The sequence below is a fragment of the Mobula birostris genome, chromosome 10 (assembly GCF_030028105.1).
Source record: "Mobula birostris isolate sMobBir1 chromosome 10, sMobBir1.hap1, whole genome shotgun sequence".
In the NCBI taxonomy this organism is placed as follows: domain Eukaryota; kingdom Metazoa; phylum Chordata; class Chondrichthyes; order Myliobatiformes; family Myliobatidae; genus Mobula; species Mobula birostris.
This window is the reverse complement of record NC_092379.1, coordinates 6,769,812-6,792,321: the sequence shown is the minus strand read 5'-3', so window position 1 is coordinate 6,792,321 and position 22,510 is coordinate 6,769,812. Positions and strand designations below refer to the sequence as shown.

Here is a 22,510-nt window from a genome sequence, read left to right as displayed (position 1 = left end):
ATGGGGCAGGGCGGCTCGAAGGGTCAGAAGGGCCTACTCTGTGCTGTATCTCTCAGTAAATAAATACTCAAAGTACATTCATTATCAAAGTATGTATACTATATACAACTTTGAGACTGGTCTCCTTACAGGCAGCCACAAAATAAAGAAACCTAATAGCACCCATTTTAAAAAAAGACTGTCAGACACCCAATGTGCAGGGGAAAAAAAACTGATTGTGCAAACAACAAAAGTAAGCAAATAACATTCAGAACTGATGTTGACGAAGGTGAGACCACAGCCACAAAGTCAGTCATCACTATAGCCAATCCACAGTCCTGTTAGTTGCAGGCCACAGTCTCAGTTCAGAGACGTGTAAGACTGAGACTTACATGTCTCGGTCTCAGAGACATGCAAACCTTGCTAAGCAGCAATCTGAACTGATCCATCCCTCACCTCTGGCCCCACGCGTAAATTGTCCAAGTCTCGGGTGGTTCCTCACTCTTGGAAGCTCCCAGGCCTTGCTGCTTCAATATGCTCTCGGGCTGGAGCCCCACCGCCTCAATACAGCCTGTACCTGATCTTTCCAATTTGGCCCAGCATTTAAATCAATCAAACCTTGGGTCTTTTCTCACTCTCGGGTTCTGCCTCATTGTATTGCCTCCAAATCCGCTCCAGCAATGGGCCATTCCCCGATCTTGTGCCCAGGCCAGGGTTCAGGTTAAACTAGCTGTCAGGTGTACTTAGGATGAAAATGTCCAGTGAGGTGTCAAGAGTAAAATATTTTTGTATAACCTAAATAAAAAGGCCCCTTGACGTCTTTTTCCAAAGTAAATAATGAACAGCTTGCAGCAAAGCTTCACAGAGTCACTACTGGTGCTTCATTGTGTGGAACAGTCAGGGATCACCTGCCAACAAGCTAATGGACAAAACACGGATGGTGTTGCGTCAGACTGTTGCCATTTCCAGGTATTGGTTTATTATCATCCTGTAGATCGAGCTCCAGTGAAAAACTTCAACACAAGAAAGTCTGCAGATGCTGGAAATCAAAAGCAACACACACAAGGTGCTGGGGGAACTCAGCAGGTCAGGCAGCATCTGTGGAAATGAATAAACAGTCGATGTTTCGTGCCAAGATGCTTCTTTGGGACTAGAGAGAATGTGGGGGATGGGAGGGGAAGGAGGCTAGCCAGCAGGTGAAGCCAGCTGGGTGGGAAAGGTAAAGGGCTGGAGAAGAAAGAATCCTATAGAAGTGGGGAGTGGACCATAGAAAGGGGAGGAAGGGACACGGAATAATGGGCAAGTGAGAAGAGATAAATGGCTTGAGTGGGGAATGGGGGGGTGGGGTGGAGAGGATTTGTTTACTGGAAGGAGAAATCGATATTCATGCCATCAGGTTGAAGGCTACCCAGATGTAATGTAAGGTGTTGCTCCTCCACCCTGAGGGCGGCTTCATCTCGGCACAAGAGCAGGCCGCAGACCAATATGTCGGAATGGGAATCGGAATTAAAATGTCTGGCCACCGGGAAGTCCGGATTGTAGTGGATGGTGCAGAGGACTTGACGAAGCATCTGCCACAGGTGGGACTTCCCTGGTGGCCAAAACTGTGACAATTTACGATGGGTCTCACCAATTATGACGGGTCTCACCTTTACATTGTCCCAGTTCAAGCTCAACTTGTTTGAGTGCCGTCCAGGCAGATCATGCTGTGCAACCCAGCCAAATGTGAGGTGTGGCACTTTGGGATATGAACTGTAAAAGGATGGTAAAATAGTTTATTACTGTCACGTACTGAGGCACAGTGAAGAATTTGCATACTGTCCATCCAGATAAATGCATTGCAGTAGTGCTTTGAAGTGGTACAAGGTAAAACCTTATATTCCATCTTGGCAGCCTCCAACCCAATGACATGAATATAGATTTCTCCTTCTGGTTTAAAAAAAATTCCTCCCCCTCCCCTCTTCTATTCCCCACTCTGGCCTTTTACCTCTTCTCACTTGCCTATTTTGTTCCCCTGGGTGTACCCTCTTCCTTCCCTTTCTATGGTCCACTCCCCTCTCCTGTCAGATTCCTTCTTCTCCAGCCCTTTACCTTTCCCACCCACCTGGCTTCACCTAGCTATCACCTTCCAACTAGCCTCTTTCCTCTTCTCCCACCATTTTATTCTGGAGTCATCCCCTCCCCCTTCCTTTTCGGTCATGCAGAAGGGTCTCAGCTGAAAACATCAGCTGTTTGTTCATTTCCATCAGTGCTGCCTGACCTGCTGAGTTCATCCAGCATTCTGTGGGTTGCCCTGGATTTCCGGCATTTGCATACTATATCTCCCAGTGGCCACCCATTTTAATTCCACTTCCCATTCACATTCCGCTATGTTTGTCCATGGCCTCCTCCACTGTTGTGATGAGGCCACACTCTTGCTGGAGGAGCAACACCTTATACTCCCTCTGGGTAGCCTCCAACCTAATTGCATGAGCATCGATTTCTCTAACTTCCGGTAATGGCCCCCCCCCCCCACCTTCACTTACCTCCTTGCCTGCCCATTGCCTCCCTCTGGTGTTCCTCCCCCCTTTTCTTTCCCTTCTGTCCTTTCCTATCAGACTCCCCCTTCTCCAGCCCTGTATCTCTTTCACCATCAACTTTCCAGCTCTTTACTTCATTCCTCCCCCTCCCGGTTTCACCCATCACCTTGTGCTTCTCCCTCCCCTCCCCCACCTTTTAATTCTACCCCTCGTCTTTTTTTTCCTCCAGTCTCACTGAAGCGTCTTGGCCTGAAACAGCAGCTGTACTCTTTTCCATAGGTGCTGCCTGGCCTGCTGAGTTCCTCCAGCCTTTTGTGTGTGTTAGTTGCATACCTTCTCATGTTTAAATGTGGAATAAAGTGTTACACTACTGAAAAAGTGTAGGTAAACAATAAGGTGCAAAGTCATAATGAGGTAACTTTGTGAGTCCAAGAGTCCATTTTATCGCACTAGCTTCAATAGTCTTATCAGAGTGGGATAGAAGCTGTCCTTGAGCTTGAAAATGAGTCCGTAGGTTGTGGGAACAGTTCAGTGATGGGCCTGTGATTCAAGAGCATGATGGTTGAGGGGTAATAACTGTTCCTGAACCTGGTGGTGTGGGTCCTGAGGCTCCTGTACCTCCTTCCTGATGGCAGCAGTGAGAAGGGAGCATGACCTGGATGATGGGGGTCCTAGAAGATGGACGCCGCTTTCCTGCAACAGCACTTTGTAGATCTGTGCTCAGTGGTAGGGAGGGCTTCACCCTCGACGGATTGGGCAGATTCCACTCCTTCTTGTAGGCTTTTCCGTTCAAAGGCACTGATGTTTCCACCCCAAGCCGCAATGTAACCAATAGTTCCTTTTAATGTCAAGAAACCTATGCAATATACATCCTGAACTTCCTTCAATATATTCTCCACCGTACATCTATAGAAGTTTGTCTAAGTTTTAGATGATGTGCTGAATCTTTGCAAACTTCTGAAGAAGTGGAGGTGCAGTCGTACTTTCTTCATAATGGCAAAGCGTGCAGGACCCATGGCAGAACCTATGAAATAATAATACTGAGAAATTTAAAGTTGCTGACCCTCTCCTCCTCCTGAAGTCAATAATCAGCTCCTTGGTCGTGCTGACGTTGGATGAGAGGTTGTTGTCGTGGCACCACTCAGCCAGATTTTCAATTTCCTTTCTATCTGCTGATTCATCACATCCTTTGATTCAGCCTACGACAGTGATGTCGTCAGCATGTCGTAAATATGGCACTGAGGGTGTACTTGCCCTCACAGTCGTAAGTGTAAAGCGAGTAGAGCAGGGGTCTAAGCGCACAGCCTTATGTGAGAATCCGGGATTCTCTCGGACTTTCCTGAAGGTTTCCAGTGTGAAATAAGGAAATATTTTGCAAATACAGCTCTCTTTGTGGGCTAGTTTTAGTCAGTCGCAATAAATGGTCCAGTTTTCTTTTACAAGTCAGTCAGTTACAGTGCCTGCTTTGCACAAACTATCCTGGATGATACTGATCAAACATGTCACTCTTGGTGTTTGAAGAGTCCCTGAGTAATATTTTGCCACAAGGGACCTATTACGGATAAAGCTAGCAGATGCCTATTTTTAGACTACAGTAATCTATCTGTTTGAATTTTTTTTTAAATACCTAATGTTCCTGTTTAGTCGCCTATGTCATACAACATGGCACATAATGATGATGACTATAGTGCTACCACAAGACAACAAATTTCGTGGCCAAGACCTGTGGTAATAAGTGTTGAGCTTGTAAATCCTGCCTGTTGAGCCCAGTCAATGAGATTTACTTTTATTCTTCTGAACTGTTGACTGTGCCTGGTTAATCTAACCTCTGTCATATGATCAACCTTTCCAGAGCCAGTACAGTGCGCCTTTCATTACACTCGTGATAGTAAATATACCGTAAGACCATAAGAGATAGGAGCTGAATTAGGCCATTTGGCCCATCGAGTCTGCTCTGTCATTTCATCATACCTGATCCATTTCCCTCTCAGCCCCCATTTCCTGCCTTCTCCCCAGATCCCTTCGCACCCAAATTCATTCTTCTGAATTCTAGTGAGTACCAGACCCTGAGCTTTCAATCGCTCCTCATATGATAAGCATTTCAATCCTGGAATTGGTTTCATGAACCTCCTCTGAGCCCTCTCCAATGTTAGCACATCCTTTCTTAGCTAAGGGGCCCAAAACTGCTCACAATAATCCAAGTGCCTTATAAGGCCTCAACATTACATCCTTGCTTTTATATTCTAGTCCTCTCAAAATAAATGCTAAAATTGCATTTGCCTTCCTCACCTGCAAGTTAACCTTTAGGGAATCTTGAATGTAAACTCCCAAGTCCCTTTGCACCTCAGTTTTTTTAATCACCCCACATGTTGTCACACCAAGTTTCTTGTTCCTGTACTCAACCATTGGCCTTCTGTAACCGCTGGATGCGACCGCATGCTTGCCTTCAGCAGTTGGCACAAGGGATCCCTTTGCCCATCAACATTTTCTAATCCATCACCATCTACGGTCCTGCGCAAATATGTTAGGCACACATACATTATATCGCTAGGGTGCCTAAGGCTTTTGCACAGGACTGTATTTGTCAACGGAGCAGAGAGCGAGTTTGTAAATCTGTGGGGAGTGAAGGATGTTGGGAATCGCGAGGGTGGAGTGCCACGGGAGGGGTGAGGGACAGGTGACAGACAAGGAGTGCCAGGGTCTGGGGGGTGTCGTGGGTGCAGACACACCCAGTCCTGAGACACCAGGCAAGGTCATTTGATTCCAAACAATTGGTTTATTGATCATTACAGAATGTCTCTCTGGTGCTTCCCACTCCCTCCCCTCTCTCTTCCCCTTTTCCCAACCATGATTCCCCTCTCCCAGCCCCCTTCCCACTCTCAGTCCACAACAGAGACCCATATCAGAGTCAAGTTTATCATCACTCACATCTGTCATGAAATTTGTTTTTTTATGACAGCAGTAATGTGCAATACATTAAATTACTGCAGTACTATGCAATAGTCTAAGATATATATAGATACATATATGTATGTGTGCCTAAGACTTTTCACAGAACTGTAAACAGTACTGTGTTTGTTGTTCCCATATTTATTCACTTTCCCTGCGTCTGTCATATATTTGCCTGCTCGCTCGACATCCAAATCACTTTGAAGTCTGTTTGCGCCTTCTCCACAATTCGCCCACTCAGCTCATGTTGCTGGCAAGCTCAGAAATGCTAGTGAGACTCAGGAGACTGCAGCCGCTGAAATCTGCAGGAACTCAGCATGCTGAGCCACCTCCGCGGGGAGGAACAGACAGTCAGTGAATTGAGAGATTAAAAAGGTGGAGGGAAGGGTGTGGAGGAAGGCTGGCTGGTGATAGACAGGTGGATCCAGATGGGGAGGGTATAGAGCAGGAATGATGTAAGACAGTGGTCCCCAACCACCGGACTGCAAAGCATGTGCTACCGGGCCGCGAGAAAACGATATGATTTGGAGATATGAGTCAGCTGCACCTTTCCTCATTCCCTGACACGCCCGCTGTTGAGCTTGAACGCACACGAGGTCATTACCCGCGCGTCATCCATGTCAGCGCAGGAAGGAGATCAACTCCTCGAGCTTGCAAATGACGGCTGGCTGAAAAGTATGTTTGACATAACATCTCTGCCGGCATTCCGGATCAAAGTCGAGGCTGAATATCCTGAGATAGCCAGGAAAGCACTGAAAACGTTGCTTCCATTTTCAACATCATATCGCTGCGAAGCGGGGTTTTCTGCAATGAATGCAACGAAAACTAAATTGCGAAATAGACTGGACATAAGGACCCCCTCTTCGAGTATCGCTGTCTCCCATCACCCTTCGATAGGACTATCTTGTTGCAGGGAACAAGCCCAGGGCTCCCACTGATTCAGTGATATTGGTGCGTTGCAATGATTTCATATGTTCATAAGGGGAAAATATGTGCTGTGTGTTTAATATCCAAATGTTACTTAAAATGTTATGATGCTATTGACTTACTTATATAACCATATAACAATTAGAGCACAGAAACAGGCCATCTCGGCCCTTCTAGTCTGTGCCGAACGCTACTCTCACCTAGTCCCACCGACCTGCACTCAGCCCATAACCCTCCATTTCTTTCCTGTCCATATACCTATCCAATTTTTCTTCAAATGATCATATCAAACCTGCCTGTACCACTTCTACTGGAAGTTCGTTCAATACTTACTTCAAGCTCCCCTGTCCTCCCCTGACTTATCACTGTATTCATGCGTGGAAAATATGCGCTGTTTAATATTAAATTCGTTAGATAGACCCTTTAGAAACCAAATTGAGCCACTTATCACTTATATTCTGGTCGTGATTAACACCCCCCCCCCCAACAGAATTACCAAAAACTATTTGCAGGGAAAATAATCGGCAGGTACACGCATGTGCACTGGTGCCCACGCAAAGCTTCATGGTCATTGTAGTCTTTTCCGGGTAACCACAACATATTCAACTGCTACTCTTGTCCGTTTGCAACCTCACCCGCCCCCCCCCACCCCGGTCAGCTGGTCCGCAAGAATATTGTCAATATTAAACCGGTCCGCAGTGCAAAAAAGGTTGGGGACCCCTGATGTAAGAAACTGAATCTGCTGGAGGAATTCCAGTGGGTCAACCCTGTTCCATCATTCCATTAGTTTAGGGGTTCCCAACCTTAATAATGTTGGTCCTGATATTAAAATAAAGGGTTGGGAACCCCTCCATTAGCGTATGGATTATTTGTACCTCGTCACTTTGATTCCTTAAAGCTTACTCACCAAAACATGAAATGTAACTCCCCTCTGTCTTCTTCCTTCATCAAGCCGTGAGACCTACAACGCACTCACAAACTGGTTGACAGATGCCCGGACCCTTGCCAGTCCTAATATCGTCATTATTCTCTGTGGGAACAAGAAGGACTTGGATGCTGATCGGGAGGTCACGTTCCTGGAGGCTTCACGCTTTGCACAAGAAAACGGTAACTCTTTGCTATCTAGTCATTTTTTTTCCCAGTTTACCCTGAGCCTAATCCGTATCAGGAAGTCACTGGCACTGCGCAACCAACAGACGAGAGCAAGGATTCCCAACCTTTTTTTAAAAATCTTTTTATTAAATTAGTACACACCGGATAAAACATATAGCAACCAATACATTGTTACCATATAGATATACAAGAAATATTAATACAAAAAAAACAATGAAAACAACATAGGTTAGTTAAAAAAATAACAAGGTAATATAATTGTATACTGGTTTTCCATATAACGGTAGAGAGAAAAAAAAACAGAAGAAAAAAAACCCCAAAAAAAACCTACCGTGCCACTAAGCTACAAAGCAAAGCAATGAGCTAGCTAGGTAAATAGTAAACATAACCAGATTAAACAATCACGTCCTCAAACCCGACCTCCATTAATAGCAGATAAAATCCACGAAGGGAGTATATATATGATCAGAGAGAAAAAAAATTACATTAAATGAAAATATTTAATAAAAGATCTCCAGGTCTGTTTCAACCTTTTTTATGCCATGGACCGATACCATTAACCGAGGGGTTTGTGGACTAGAGGGACATGTACTCTGTCAGGAGCTTTTGAGGGACATGCTGCCATTTGAACTGGGCTTTCCAGTGAATATTTGGAAGTCTGGGCTTTTCTTTACCATCCTGGAATCGTAGCTCGCTTATAGTACCAGAAGTGGGGTTCACTGGCTGATTCAATTCAATGTGAAGTTGAATTTGCTGCTGCCATTCGGCCTCCACAGGGCCTACATTTGCTCAGAGCTCCCTTTTCTCGTTGGTCTTTCAGAGGTTTGACTTTTTCTCCTCAAAATCCCAGAACCATGGGAGCAGCAATTCCAAGTTTAGAGGGTAGTGGAGGTAGTTTCCATCAGAGGGAATTGTAGGGGATTATAAAACAGCCCAGCATGGAAGGAGACCTAAAGGACAATTCATTCCCATTTGGCCTATATCCCTCTGTACCAGGGGTTACCAACCCTTTTTATACCATGAACCAATACCATTAAGCAAGCGGTCTGTGGAGCCCCTGCTGTGCACCTTTCCTATCCACGCACTTGTCCAAATGTCTTTAAGTGTCATACTTGTATCTGCCTCTGGCACCAGTCACCAGGGGTAAAGGCTGAGCTACTGTAGCCTTGTGACGAATCACTAAGCTTCCTCTGTCCCAACTGTCATGCAGCTGAGGTCAACGGGACAGCAAGCATCCCCTCCTTGCGCGTTGCCCCAGTTCAGACAGCAATGGTCCCATCATACCTGGGACGTCAAGGTAGCAGCACGTAGCTGCGCGTTTCTGAAGGGCTCAGCTGAGGTTCTTTCTGGTCTTCCCGCTGTAGAGCTGATGTTCCTGGAGACCAGCGCGCTGACTGGGGAGAATGTGGAAGAAGCATTTCTGAAGTGTGCAAGGACCATCTTAAATAAAATTGAATCAGGTAAGAAAAGAATGTGCTTGTGGAACAGTGTTTGATCTTGCGTCCTCCGCCACCAGTGCGACTGTCCGGCCATGTCTTCACCAGCACTTCTGTTTTCCTTCTGAGGCTCTGTTAGCACCCTCGTGCTCTTGCTCAGGATGAACGTTGGCTGTCATCGGGGTAGGGGGCGGTGCTGTTTTTTACTCACTCATATAGGCATCCGTTAGTTTCGTGAGACCATGGATTTGCGCCTTGGAAGGTTTCCAGGGTGCAGGCCAGGGCAAGGTTGTATGGAAGACCAGCAGTTGCCCATGCTGCAAGTCTCCCCTCTCCACGACACCAATGTTGTCCAAGGGAAGGGGATTAGGACCCATACAGCTTGGCACCAGTGTCGTCGCAGAGCAATGTGTGGTTAAGTGCCTTGCTCAAGGACACAACACGCTGCCTCAGCCAAGGCTCGAACTAGCGACCTTCAGATCACTAGACGAACGCCTTAACCACTTGGCCACACACCAACACCGCACTCACTCGACATCTTGGGAAATCATGAACTCAGAAGCAGAGACTTAGCTGAGAGGGGAGAGAATTAATTGGAACCTGAAGGGACACTTTTTCATAGAACATAGAACAGTACAGCACGGGAACAGGCCATTCAGCCCGCATTGTTGAGCTGAACCGGCTAAAAAGCAAATCGAAAACACCCAAATGCTAATTCCTCCCACCTACACCATGTCCCTATCCCTCCATCTTCCTCACATCCATGTGCCTACCCAAATGTCTCTTAAAAGCCTTTAATGTATTTGCCTCTACCACCATAGGGCAGCGTAGTCCAGGCATCCATGGCCCTCTGAGTAAAAAACTTACTCTGCACAAAAACACTTGAACCTATCCCCTCCCACCTTCACCGTATTAAACATTTCAACTCTGGGAAATAGATACTCTCTGTCCACTCTATCTATGCCTCTCATAATCTTATAAATCTCTATCAGATCTCCCCTCAGCCTCTGGCGCTCCAGAGAAAATAACCCAAGTTTATTCAGCCTCTCGTGATAGCTCATGCCCTCTAAACCAGGCAGCATCCTGGTAAACCTTTTCTCCAAAGCCTCAGCATCCTTCCTATAGTGAGGTGACCAGAATTGTATACAGTACTCCAGGTGTGTTCTAACCAGAGTTTTATAAAGTTCCAACATAATCTCTTGGACTTTTGAACTCAATGCCTCGACAAATGAAAGCAAGCATTCCATAAGCCTTCTTAACCACCTTATTGACCTGTGTAGTCACTTCCAAGGAGTTATGAACTTGGATTCCAAGATCTCTCTGCTCAGCAACACCGTTAAGGATCTTGCCTAGAAGGTAGTCCATTTATAGTATGAGCTGCCAGAGGAAGTGGTTGAGGCAGATGCGAAAGTCTCAGGCACCCTAGATTTTTTTTATATTAATTTTATTTTAGATGTTTATTTTTGTCTTCTGCATTAGCGTGTCAGTAGAAAAGAGCAAATTTTAGATGTCCGAACATTCATTTTCCAGGAACTTAAAAGTTACAGAGAAATGTTTGTATTTCATTAAAGAAATTAACATATTAAGAATAGAATACTTTCAAGGAATCTCTGCAAACTCCCAAGGAAGTAGAGGGGCTGCCGTGCTTGCTTTGTACTGGCACTGACGTGCTGTGTGACTCTAACAAAATGCAGCTGCCTTCCTGTTGTAAACTTACAGGTGAGCTCAACCCCGAGCGCTTTGTAATGGCGCTGACGTGCTGTGTGACTCTATGCAGCTGCCTTCCTGTTGTAAACTTACAGGTGAGCTTGACTCCGAGCGCTTTGTAATGGCGCTGACGTGCTGTGTGACTCTAACGAAATGCAGCTGCCTTCCTGTTGTAAACTTACAGGTGAGCTCGACCCCGAGCGCATGGGCTCAGGAATCCAGTACGGCGACGCCTCGCTACGCCAACTTCGGCAACCCAGAAGCATGCAGACGCAAAACAAACAGCAGTGCAACTGCTAGGCACGGTGGCCGTGACTCGATGCTGTGGAGCTCATGTAAAAGCAGGTAGGATTCACGGTGCGGTGTGAAGACAAGCTTTCTGGGGATTTAGTTGTGTCAAGAAAATAATGGGGGGGCGCGGGCATCACCTTAAAATCAGAGCCACATTGAACTGTGTTGGTGTCAGGAAGCTTTTCTCCTAATGGTCTTATTAAGGATGTCAATGGATACGGGGAGAAGGCAGGAAAATGCGGTTGCGAGGGTTAATAAGTCACCCATGATGCAGTGTCAGAGTAGACTTGATGGGCCGAATGGCTTAATTCTTCTCCTGGGTTTTATGGCCTAATGGTCCACAGTGTGCTGGAGCTCTCTCCCTAGAGTAGGGGTTCCCAACGTGCAGTCCGTGTACCCCTGGGTTGGTAGTAGGGGTCCCTGGCATTAAAGAAAAGGTCGGGTATCCCGTGTCACAGTGCTTAGGGGTGAGTTAGCATTTTCAGTGTTGAGATTAATCAATTTTAAGTGAGACAAAGATACCAAGGTAGGTGAATGAAGTCGCATAAGGCTTAGCCAAATGGATAGGCACCAAGTGTACTTTACACAAGGTCTTCTGCAGAGAGAAAAAAAATGAATGCTATCCAGTCAGTTTTGACTGGATTTTCATCCAGGTCTCAGAGAAAGACAGAAGAAGAGCTTTCAGCTTCATCTCTGATTTGCATCAACATGCACTGTCCCAACCCTGGGATTGTTAGATGGGGCACTGTAGAGATATTTACTCTGTATATAACCTGATCTGATTCTATCCTGCAAGTGTGTCATGGGACAGTATGCAGGAAGGAATAAACTCTTCTCAGGCTTCCAGCCGGGTACAGGTATTGATTTCAACTGACGTTTCACTGACAAACTCTGCCATCTTCATCAGGGATGATGCCTGGGCATGTCTAGTCCGGTGGTAATTATACTCCTGTAGTCCATCCCTCCTAATCCAATCAGGCTTCCACTGTCCCACCTTGTTTGCAATCAAATTCCAATTCTTACTTAGAGCGAGACCATTGTCTTTGTTAAAATTCTTTTCCTCTAGTTTTATTTCAATGGCGGTCGCAAAAGCCATCGGTGCGGCACATTTGTTTTGTGCCATGGAAGCCGATCCGATGGCAATTCTGAAAGCAATGTTCTGCTACCGAAAATTTCTCCGGGTAACCCAAATGGATTCACCTCCTGTGCTCTTTGATGCAGGTTTCCACCGTGCATCCCATCTGGCCAATAAACGCTATCCAGGCAGAACACGCGGTGAAAACCCGCATAAAGGAACACAGGAGATGTATCCATTTGAGTTACCCAGAGAAGTGTGCAGTACAGGAAACCATTGAAATAAAACTAGAGAAAAGAATTTTAACAAAGAGGAAGGTCTCACTCTAAGTAAGAACTGGAATTTGGTTATAAACAAGGTGGGACAGCGGAAACCCGATTGGTTAGTCCTCATCCAATCAGTAGGGATGGACAATGGGGGTATAAACACCACCGGACTAGACATGCCCAGGCATCATCCCTGATGAAGATGGCAGAGTTAGTCATCGAAAAGATGGTTAAAATCGATATCGGTACCTGGTTGGAAACCTGAGAAGAGTTTATTTGTTATATACACCAGAAAGCGCCAGATCCTTTTTCAGTATAGACTGAACTTTACTTAATCAGTGATTCTGTCCTGAGAGTGTGTGATGGGACAGTGTAGAGAGAGCTTCACTCTGTATCTAACCCGTGTTGTCCCTATCCTGGGAGTATGTGTTGGGACGGTGTCGAGGGAGCTTCACTCTGTATCTAACCCATACTTGTCCCTGTCCTGGGAGTGTGTGATGGGACAGTGTGGAGGGAGCTTCACTCTGTATCTAACCCATACTTGTCTCTGTCCTGGGAGTGTGTGATGGGACGGTGTAGAGGGAGCTTCACTCTGTATCTAACCCGTGCTGTCCCTGCTCTAGGAGTATGTTTTGGAACAGTGTAGAGGGAGCTTTACTGTTTCAAACTTGTACAGTGCAACTTGATTAGAATGTCATGATTTTGAAAATAGATTTTCCTTCCTCTTTGGGCCTTGATGTAATTATATTTTATCTTTAGCTTTCCAGCCCCACATTTTTGCTTTAATATCATTGTTGGATGAATATCAAGAGGAAAATTGTGTTAGTTGCGTTTGACCTTTTCTAGAGATCCTTTAGGCGCCATTTGTAGCCATGATGAGTTAAGCCCACATAAAATGAAGATCAAATAGGTTTGTCCTATAGACAGAGGTTGAGGAAGATTGGCCTATACCCAATTTGGAAGAATGGACTATTCTGGATTCTGGGAGGGATTGATAAGGTAGACACTGAGAAATATTATATTTAACTAGTGAGCATATATCTGGGGCAGTGTCCCAGGATAAAGGACAAGGTGACAGAAATAATCTTCCTGAAAGCTCTTGGACTTTTGAAATTCTCTCCTCTGGATGCTGAGTTGCTGAATATAAGGTAGTTATGAGAAGGTAAACTGTTGAATATCATTATGACTTGGTAAGCAAGTGGATAAGGCCGGGGCAGGTAGATGTAGTGCCTAGGACAAGTAACTGAGCACTGCCGTTCCACCTGGGAATTAGTCATTGTGTGTTTGGAGGATTGAGACAGTAACACGCGAGTTCCCAACCTGGAGTTCACGGACCCCTTGCTTAATGGTATCGGTCCACAGCATAAAAAAGGTTGGGAACTCTTGAAGTGACACATGCCTTTAGTGCAGTAAACCACTGGCACGGTGTGGTAAATGGGAATGGCTCACCCTTGACCTCAGGTGAAATTAATGCAGAATATTCAAATAGAGCACTCTCACTCGTCACAGCCCTTCGAGGTTTATGGATGTGTACAGGGATATATTTTAAGTTAAAGTATCCCAAGGTGGAAATGGCTAATACGTGGTGATTGGAGTAAAGTGTTGGGGAGGGGGGTGTTGGAGGTAACTTTTTTCACAGAGAGTGGTAGGTGCATCGAGCGCTCTGCCAGGGGAGGTGGTAGTGGCAGCACTTATGAAACTCTTGATTGGCACGTGGATGATAGAAAAATGGAAAGCTGTGCAGGTAGGAGGGGTGGGATTGATTTTAAAGTAGGTTATAAACCCAGCTTGACATTGTTGTCTGAGGAGCCTGTAGTGTGCTTTGTGTCCTATATTCATCCAACAGTTACAAGATCAGTGTAAGGTCACTTAAAACTGAGGTTGGTAGCAACTTCTCGTAGAGGGTAGTGAATCTCCGGAACTCTACAGTAAAGGATTGTGCAGACTATATCATTTAAAGTGGATGTAGATAACATCTGAAAGCTGTAGATAAATTTTATAAAGATGACAGAATTTATTTATTGATTGATTGATTGCAGCGCGAAATAGGCCCTTCCAGTCATTCGAGCCATCCTGCCCAGCCCAGCAATCTTCTGATTTAACCCTAGCCTAATGACAGCACGTTTTACAATGACCAATTAACCTACCAACCAGTACGTCTGTGGACGTACGGACTCCTCTCAGATTATGTCGGAATTGAACTCCGTACTTTGAGCTGTAATGGCATCGCGCTAACCGCTACCCTACCATCTGCCCCACGGTTGAGACGCTGCAGTGCAATTTTACAAAGCACTGTTCGGCACAAGGGCAAAGGGCCTGTACTCTGCTCTGTTCTGTATTCAACTTGTTTAATCGTGTTTGGAAATAACGCCTGACCTCTCTCTCTCTCTTCTCTCCCGACAGTGATGCAAGTTGATCGGTTTGACGGAAACCTTACGACCAGGGGGTGAAGCACTGGCCTTGGTTGGTTTATCTGGGGGGTTGGTGCCTTGCCTTGAGGTCTAATGACCCAGTGATCCTCCTTGTACAGTATACTGTGTGTCATCTGCCTGTTCAGTGAGCAATCCTCCCAGTTCTAATGTTTTATATAACTGTATCCCAATTGGTTAGCTTTCCTAGCCACATGACTCCACAGGGTGTAAAGATGGAAAATAATATCCTCTTTTTTTTCCAAAAAGAGACCACACAAAATGTGTCTATGTGTGTGGAATGGTTTAGATTCTCCCATTTGGGCTGTTTAATTTTTATTTCGGTGAAGGGTAATGCTACTTAAACCCAAGACTATACTGGTAAACCCTGTGCAATAGACTTTATTCACCACCCACCATTCTGAGTGTAATTATTAGTCAAATTGGTCAATGTAGATAGACTCATTCCATTCTCAACTAATCGCAACCTATTGTGCTTTAGCACGAGCCGCACAATAACATTTAATTTAACTTTGTTCGACTATTGCCAGCATTATCAATCCCAAATCTGCGTGGGTAGCACTATTTTTTTTTGCACTGGGTGAATTGGTTTCTCGTTCTCTCATTTTAATCATCAGGGGTGGTGCGCAGCCTGCTGACCCAAAATGCTGTCTCTCGTCCCGACTTTCAGACCTGCCTCCTCCTTCCCTGATAACCTTGCGTATCTGAGACAGAGCGAGGATGCTCCTCTGCCGAGTTTCTCTTACCGTGTTGTACCCTGTCCCCTTTGCGCTGTCCTGCATTGCAAGGGTTGGATTTTGAGCATCAGAGACGGCAAGGGAGACCGTTCAGGCCGATCATGACCAAGTGCGCTGTCAGTCCTTTGGCTTCCTTGTCACGCTTCCCAGGCGTGTGACAAGCTCCCAGTCACGGTCCTGATGCAGCTATTTGAGGACGGGAGTCCCAGCTTCCCAAGAAATATGAAGGAATTCCTGTAATTTGAAGGCAAGTGTTTAGTGCTCGTTGGGTTGGGTGGGGGTGGTGCTGATTCTATGACAGTTATCTTGAGGATGACCTACCCCTTGGCCCCACAGAGTTCACAGCAGGTTATGACCTCAGTCTGTGACTGAACGTGGCAGTGGTTGGGTTGGGTTGTCCAGGTCCTGATGTGTTCCAATATAAAGGCCACCTACATTCCTGTACTGTCCAGAGTATTGAGGATGAGCCTCCAAGTCCTCTTCTCCAGCACTGGGAACAGTTCCTGGTATGATGGTGGATGGCCACTACGACTGGTTTAGCATTTTGAACAAGCAGTCGCCATCCCCTGCAACTGCCTTTAGAATTGGCAGACTCTTCACTGCCCCACCCCAGCAATGCCGCCGATGACTAAACCTGAACCCTGCGGTCGTTCAGCGTTACCGTACAAGTGGCTCCATCCACCTTCAACATTTCATCCATGAGCCAATAGCTGGTTTTACTGTCAGTCTCAGCTGTACATCCCTATCGCCCCTCTCCCCACCAAACTCGGAGCAACTGAAGAGCAAAAAGTTTACTGTACTAAGGATCCCTTTCAGGGGTTCCCAATCCACGGACACCTTGCTTAATGGTAATGCCAAGGCTTCAATTGGGGGAAGAAAGTCAAGCTGTTCCTCAGCCAATCCTGCTTCCTACGAATCTCCTGTCCCCTTGCCCTTGTTGCATTAGCTGCTGCAGTGTTCCCAACCGGATTAATTTCTGCTGATTTACCACGGCACACTCCAAAGATGGGTCTAACCTGCCTATACATATCAGACTAGTGGAGGGACATTCCTTGCCGCGCAGCTATTGTCACGAGGACAGATGGATGGGGGCTACAGGGAGACTGAAACAGTTGCTCACAGCAGGCAGTTCCATTTAACACACTAACTCTAAGTTCCTTGAGCTTTAGAGTTGAGTAAACCCTTCATGAATTGGGTGTTGGCTGGGGTCAGGGTTGTCACTGGCAGTTGCAGCACCCACGATCTGGTAGATGGGCAGAGAGCAAAACTGAGCTTGCACCTTGTGTCCCAAGTATGAGTAGCCCTGTAGCATTCAATGTCTTTGTTCAGACTGGACGAATGACCACAGCTAGAGTAGCAGAGCAGTCTTTGACCTTAGAACAGTATCCAGTAAGAAATATCAATACTCTTAATGGCCAGGGAGAGGGGTTCGGGCAATGTATAGACTGCAACCTTTTGTTTATTTCTGTGAAATGTCCTCACCAGTTCTTGTTCCAATTGGGCCTTTTGACCACTCCAACCCTGCCAACTGCAAAGTGGTTGTTAAATATCTGTGGACACTTCTGAGGGGCTTCTAAAGGGCCGTAATGCCTTGTTTTGTCAACTACGCTTCCCCAGGAAGCATTCCCTCAGATGCAGGAGTTTTGTTCCATCGTAATTTCAACCTGATGTCGTCAGAGCGTTGAGCAATGTGCCACAAAATAGGCCTCCATCCTGCAGGATTCGCTGTTGGACAGTACAGTATACCCATATGTTACACCTCTGGGAATTGAGTTGTGTTTTTCAGCCTAGTCCAATCCTCACCTCATCTCCACATGAACCAAAGGTCATAGCTGGTCTCAGTTGAGCAACCAAGCCCAAATTCAGAGAATCCCACTTGAGTGCACCGTCCCTGGGACAAGAAATTTCTGCACACGTGTGTTGGCCAAATCCAGATGCAAATTGTCTTTTCCAGAAATGGGAAGAATAAGGATTCTGAACGATAGTGAGCACTGCTGTTGTAATCTACCTGCACTGTATCTCTGCACCCATTCTCCCCGATTCTGTCTCACTCCGCCTCTCCCTCCTGCTTCCACCCATCCCCCTCTCATGTTGCTCCCCTCCCTTGTCCTCTCTCTCTCTCTCACACAGACATAATTTATCAATAGTAATTATCACCAAACGAGACCTCCCCTCAGCAGACTGTCCATCGATCTGTTGCTTCCCTCTGGGACGAGAGAGCAGGTTTTGGAATATATATCAAACTGAGGTAGCAAGTGATGGCTGGAAGTAAGCAAGCAGGAAGGTACATATCAGACAGTTGTATATAGTTTATATACCACATAGATCACATATGGTATATAGAGTATATATGCATTCTATCATCTAGACCAGGGGTTCAACATTTCTAAGTCATTGACTAATACCATTAAGCAAGGAATCTGTGGACCCCAGGTGGGAAATCCTGATCTACTGTATATGAATGCATTCCATTTCAGTGCAGACACACGCCAGGGGTTGCGATAATGATTAAAGCGTGCAGTTCAGTACCGGCAGCTTATGATGTCGCCTGACCTGGAGTGTGTTACAGGATGGTTTGATGCGTTTCCTGGTGAGGTGCCCAGCTGTTGGATGCTGTGCCCTCTGCTTCCCGCTGCTGGTTTCCTCTCCGCCCCTCACCTTCCTGAAGAGACGAAGGAAGTCTGCATCCGCCGCCTCCCACGCCAGCCCTCGCGTTAGTGTGACCAAAGCACGCTGGGTTTCTGCGTTCGTTCACCGAGGAAGCAGCCAGTCCCTGTGACGCTGCCCCTTGAGGACAAACTCCCCGAGTCGGTCAGTCAGGCAGGGCAGCAACTGGCAGTTGCAGCCTCTGCTTTCAGGACCGAGGCTGATGGCCGATGCGTGATCCTTTCTGACCGCCCCTCACGTTGAACAGTGAGCTTTCTAACCTTACAACGTCACTGGTTACGCGCTACATGAAGCTGGTACATTCGAGACCCACCTCCCCCTCCCCCTCCCCAGACCTGGAAGAACTGCTTTTAGATTTCTGATACTTGATGAGTTGCAACGAGGCCTCTTGAATTATCCAGCTGCCTGAAACCTCCCATGTGAGGTTATCACGTGGAACTGCTAACCTTGTGCTTTCAGACAGGTGCTAACTGCAGTTGAAATTCATACCTAAGGAAGTCATGTCGTATTTAACACTGTCACTGACACTCCTCTCCGTTCCCAAACGCCTCTGTAGTCAAATTCAATACATTCCATGCAACCGCGTTTTCGATCACATTCTTTTCTCTTGCTTTTTTATATCACCACCTTCCCCGTCCTTGGTCCCAAATAAAAATGCACCCAAAGTCTTACATTTCGTGAACACCTTCCAGTTGTAGGGAGGGCCCACCGAACGATAAAGCAGCCTTCTCCGATCCCAAGAAGCGCTTGCAGAGATAAACCTGAACTGTCGTTTCCCTCAACTGATGACAGTGTTTCACTAACCAATGGAATTTCACCTTAATCTCAAATTTGAGTCATTTTTGACCCTATTTTTAAAATAATAACTCTTAAGAGCATCTTATCAATTAATAATTCCAATATCTCTTAAGAGCATCTTACCAGCAAGTTTGTATTCAGATTTTACTGACAGTGGAACTACCTAATTATTAAATAACTCAGTGTTGTTTACTAATTAGGCAGTTGGTCTGGCACATTTCGGGAAGGAAGTGAAAGGAGTAACTGTTTCCACTAGTTCAGCTTGTCAGAGACCAGCTGATTATTTGTGCATTGGGTCATTTACTGACCCTGCACGCCGCATCGGGTGCAGTGCGTCTGCAGTGCACCACTGGGCGGCCATCCCACCACAGTGCAGGTCAGACCGAGCCTCAGGAATTCTCCCGCGCCGTTGCGTTAAGACCAGTCAACAGTTGCAGTACAATGCCCGTTGGCCATTGTTGGGGGTGCAAAGAGTAATGTATGGAGCTGGCAGGAGGGTGGGGGGGGGGGCCAGGTTTCGTCACCAAAGCATACAGGCTCTCTTTGTTTAAATGTGCTCTTGCCCTCAGCCTACAAAAGAGAGATTGCACTCATGTGGTTAGCCGGTTACTGAGTGCTCCCTACAGGCCATGAAGTTCACTCATGTAATTTCGCTTTTTCTGGAAGCTTTTCCCTTTGAATTTTCTTCTGATTTTTTCCCCTCCTGAGATCTGGTGCACACACAGATTCCTCTCACTCCTCTCCCACATGTGGTGACGTTCGGGGGGGTTACCTCGAGATGAGAGCGTTACACAAGCCCCCCTGGACAACTCAGAAACATGGACTGAATCTAAGTCCGTACTTGTGTCACCATCATATTGAGATAAAGAAGAAAAGCCTATCCATGGCCAATACCCTGTTCCTCCTGATGCACAGTGCTTGCTTGGATACGGTTACATTGTTTTAAATAACTTTGCCCAGGAGCATGCACAAGGCAGGTCTCTCTGATCTGTGCTGTCAGTGGAGCAGAGAGAAGGGACTCGAGGTTTGGATGGAAGAAATATCACAACAAGGTTGGCGTGATCCCCCCTGGAGTTGAACGTCTTGCTGGCAGCAAGAGTGACTACTTTAGAAGCCTCTGGCTGGGGTCCCTTCCCTCTGACGCAGGAGGAGGATAAATGCTTGGATGAGGGAGGAAGCAGCACAAAAGCTTTTTCCATAAAATACAGGACTCTTACCCTGACACACCATAAACCAGTTGCTCTCCAATCAATCAGACCACTTCCCCACCCCACCACCTTGATTCCATGGATCTTCCAGTAATTTGCCGTACATTCTCAGAAATGGGATTCAAAGACTTTCTTTCTTGTGGTCTTCCCTGGAGCTGCTGTTTCTTCTCGCTGGAATTCCAGCAGATTCCCTGACTGCCGGGTTTAAAGACAACCAGAACCATTGTGAGGTAGCTGTTGACGTACTGCTTGATGGGTTCTGTGCATTTGGAGCATATCTGTAAATAGGTTTGCCTTTTCTTTCCCATTGGTGTTATTTATTCTTGCCTACATGGCTGTGTTTATTTGCCACACGTCAAAGTGTCTGCACAAAGGAAGTTGGTGAGACCCAGGTTGGTAGGGACTTAATGGAGTTTTGTTGTGTTTTAAGGCTGTTGTTTCGCTGGTGTTTTAGCGCCCGTCCGTAGTGTTGTTTGAAAGGGGCTGGTGTTTTCGCGCCCGTCCGTAGTGTTGTTTGAAAGGGGCTAGTGTTTTCGCGCCCGTCCGTAGTGTTGTTTGAAAGGGGCTGGTGTTCTGTGCTTTGCAGTTCCGGATGCCTGTGTGCTACAGTCCCCTTCAGAGCTGGACATGCTCCCCACTGCCTGCACAGGTCATGTTGGCCACCGTCCCTGTCTCTCTTGGACATGGATTTGTAAACACTGGTGGATTTAGATGGTGTGTGGGGACAAGATAGCTCAGAGCAAGCAAGCCCACCTCCCTGGCGAAAACAGCTCAGAGAGAGAGAGGAGGGGCTCACCATTCCCAAGTGCCTCTTTACATCCGGCCCTCTGTGTCCATTAGAGTCTCACTCATTGGCTGTGGCACGAGAACCACATGACTTGAAGCTTCACTCTGATTGGAAGGATCACCGAGCTGAAGTGCCGTAAGACCAGTGACCCTGGTTCTAAGTTTCAGAGTGCACAACAAGGTCATCTCCAACCAACTGCATCTCCTCCATGAGTCTCCCTCATTCTTCCCTCACTCCCACCCCTTCCAACACCATCTGCTGAGAGCCACCACTAGACAGGCATTCAGGCTTTCTGATTCCACCCCCAACTCCCCACATCCATGCCATCTAGAGCGACACATACCTGCATTTCTTTTTCGTCTACCACATTCACCAAGAAAGCAGGGACTCCTGTGTAAAGCAGAGACCAGGAGACCATCCTTGCTGACAGGCTCTGGGAATGACTTCCCTGTTGGCAATCCAGTGCCAGGGATGTGTTGAGGGACAGTCTTGTCAAGGCCCTCAATGCATCCCTGGGATTAGCTAACAGTGAACTTCGAACTCTGACACAGGATTGCCAAGGAGGGAAGTCATTTTCCCAAACTGATCTCATCCCTCCAAAAAAAAACGTACAATTCATGAAAGGCGGCATTGAAAGAAAATGAACCATTTTTTTTCGTCCCAGGAGGGCTCACGGTCCTGAAGCTTAGCTTCCTTATCCTGGTAAGCGTAGGGTCCACTTGGATCTCCTTAGCGTGAGTGTCGGAGAGTGAAACTGGGGGAGGTGTGTGGGGCCGAACACAATGACGTCCATGTTGAAACATCCTGACACAAGTCTTGAATAAACATCACCCATTCCTCTTCCTCCCACCTTGGCAAGAACACACCTTTCTGTTCTGAGCTGAAGGTATAAAACCAAAAATCAAACTATTCCCCCCCCCCCCGTATTCTTTTCCGTCCCGTTCAAGTAATTTATTGAAATTGGAATTACTCAGTGGAATAGCAGCTATCTCGATCTATTCTGTGTGTTAATGCCTGACTGTTAAAGCAGTGTCAGTGGAATTAAATGGAGACAGGTTGCTGTGGCCTTGTTAAGGTACGTGATCTACAAAATAATAACCCATTGTGTCTTGTGCCTCTCAGTAAGTGTGTGGAGAGCATATGCACAGAGACTGCACTATAAATCTTATTTTGAAAAGCACTCGTACTGTGATTTGGGGAAAGATTAAATCTCCACTGATTCCTTGTGTTAAATTGTTTTTTTGTTTTGATTTTGTGTTTTATTTTTGCTTATACGTGCATTCATACATGTCTCGCAACTTGTTGCTAACAGCACGTTGCCTCAGATGTACCAGCTTCCTGTAACAAAGTCTTTGATTTCATTAAAACACCTTAAAATTGCATCGGCACTCTGTTGCTGCTTCCTGTTTTTTGGGGGCTGGGGCTGTCTGTGGTGTGGGCGTGGTTTGCGTACGTGGAACAGTGACGGGGGGGTGGGGGGCATATGGAATCACGCCATCCATAATTGGCCAGTAGGCCCATTGGTCATTGGTCAGCGGCACAGCTCAAAGGGCAGGAAAGGCCTATTCCACGCTCTATTTCAGTAATAACAATAGTAATAACTTGTCATAGTCCTTCCTCAT

At 46.4% G+C, this 22,510-nt stretch overlaps 1 protein-coding gene across 1 annotated transcript in view; it reads left to right on the top strand.

Annotated features, from left to right (window-relative positions):
- The window catches only part of rab4b (RAB4B, member RAS oncogene family), an 86,616-nt gene extending 64,340 nt beyond the window's left edge, over positions 1-22,276 (top strand). Inside the window, exons 5-8 of the mRNA XM_072269861.1 lie at positions 7,327-7,481; positions 8,852-8,947; positions 10,815-10,975; positions 14,666-22,276. Of these exons, the coding sequence (XP_072125962.1) occupies positions 7,327-7,481; positions 8,852-8,947; positions 10,815-10,930 (367 nt within the window). The 3' untranslated portion in view covers positions 10,931-10,975; positions 14,666-22,276. The remainder of the gene's footprint in view (positions 1-7,326; positions 7,482-8,851; positions 8,948-10,814; positions 10,976-14,665) is intronic.
- The last annotated feature ends 234 nt before the right edge of the window (positions 22,277-22,510 follow it).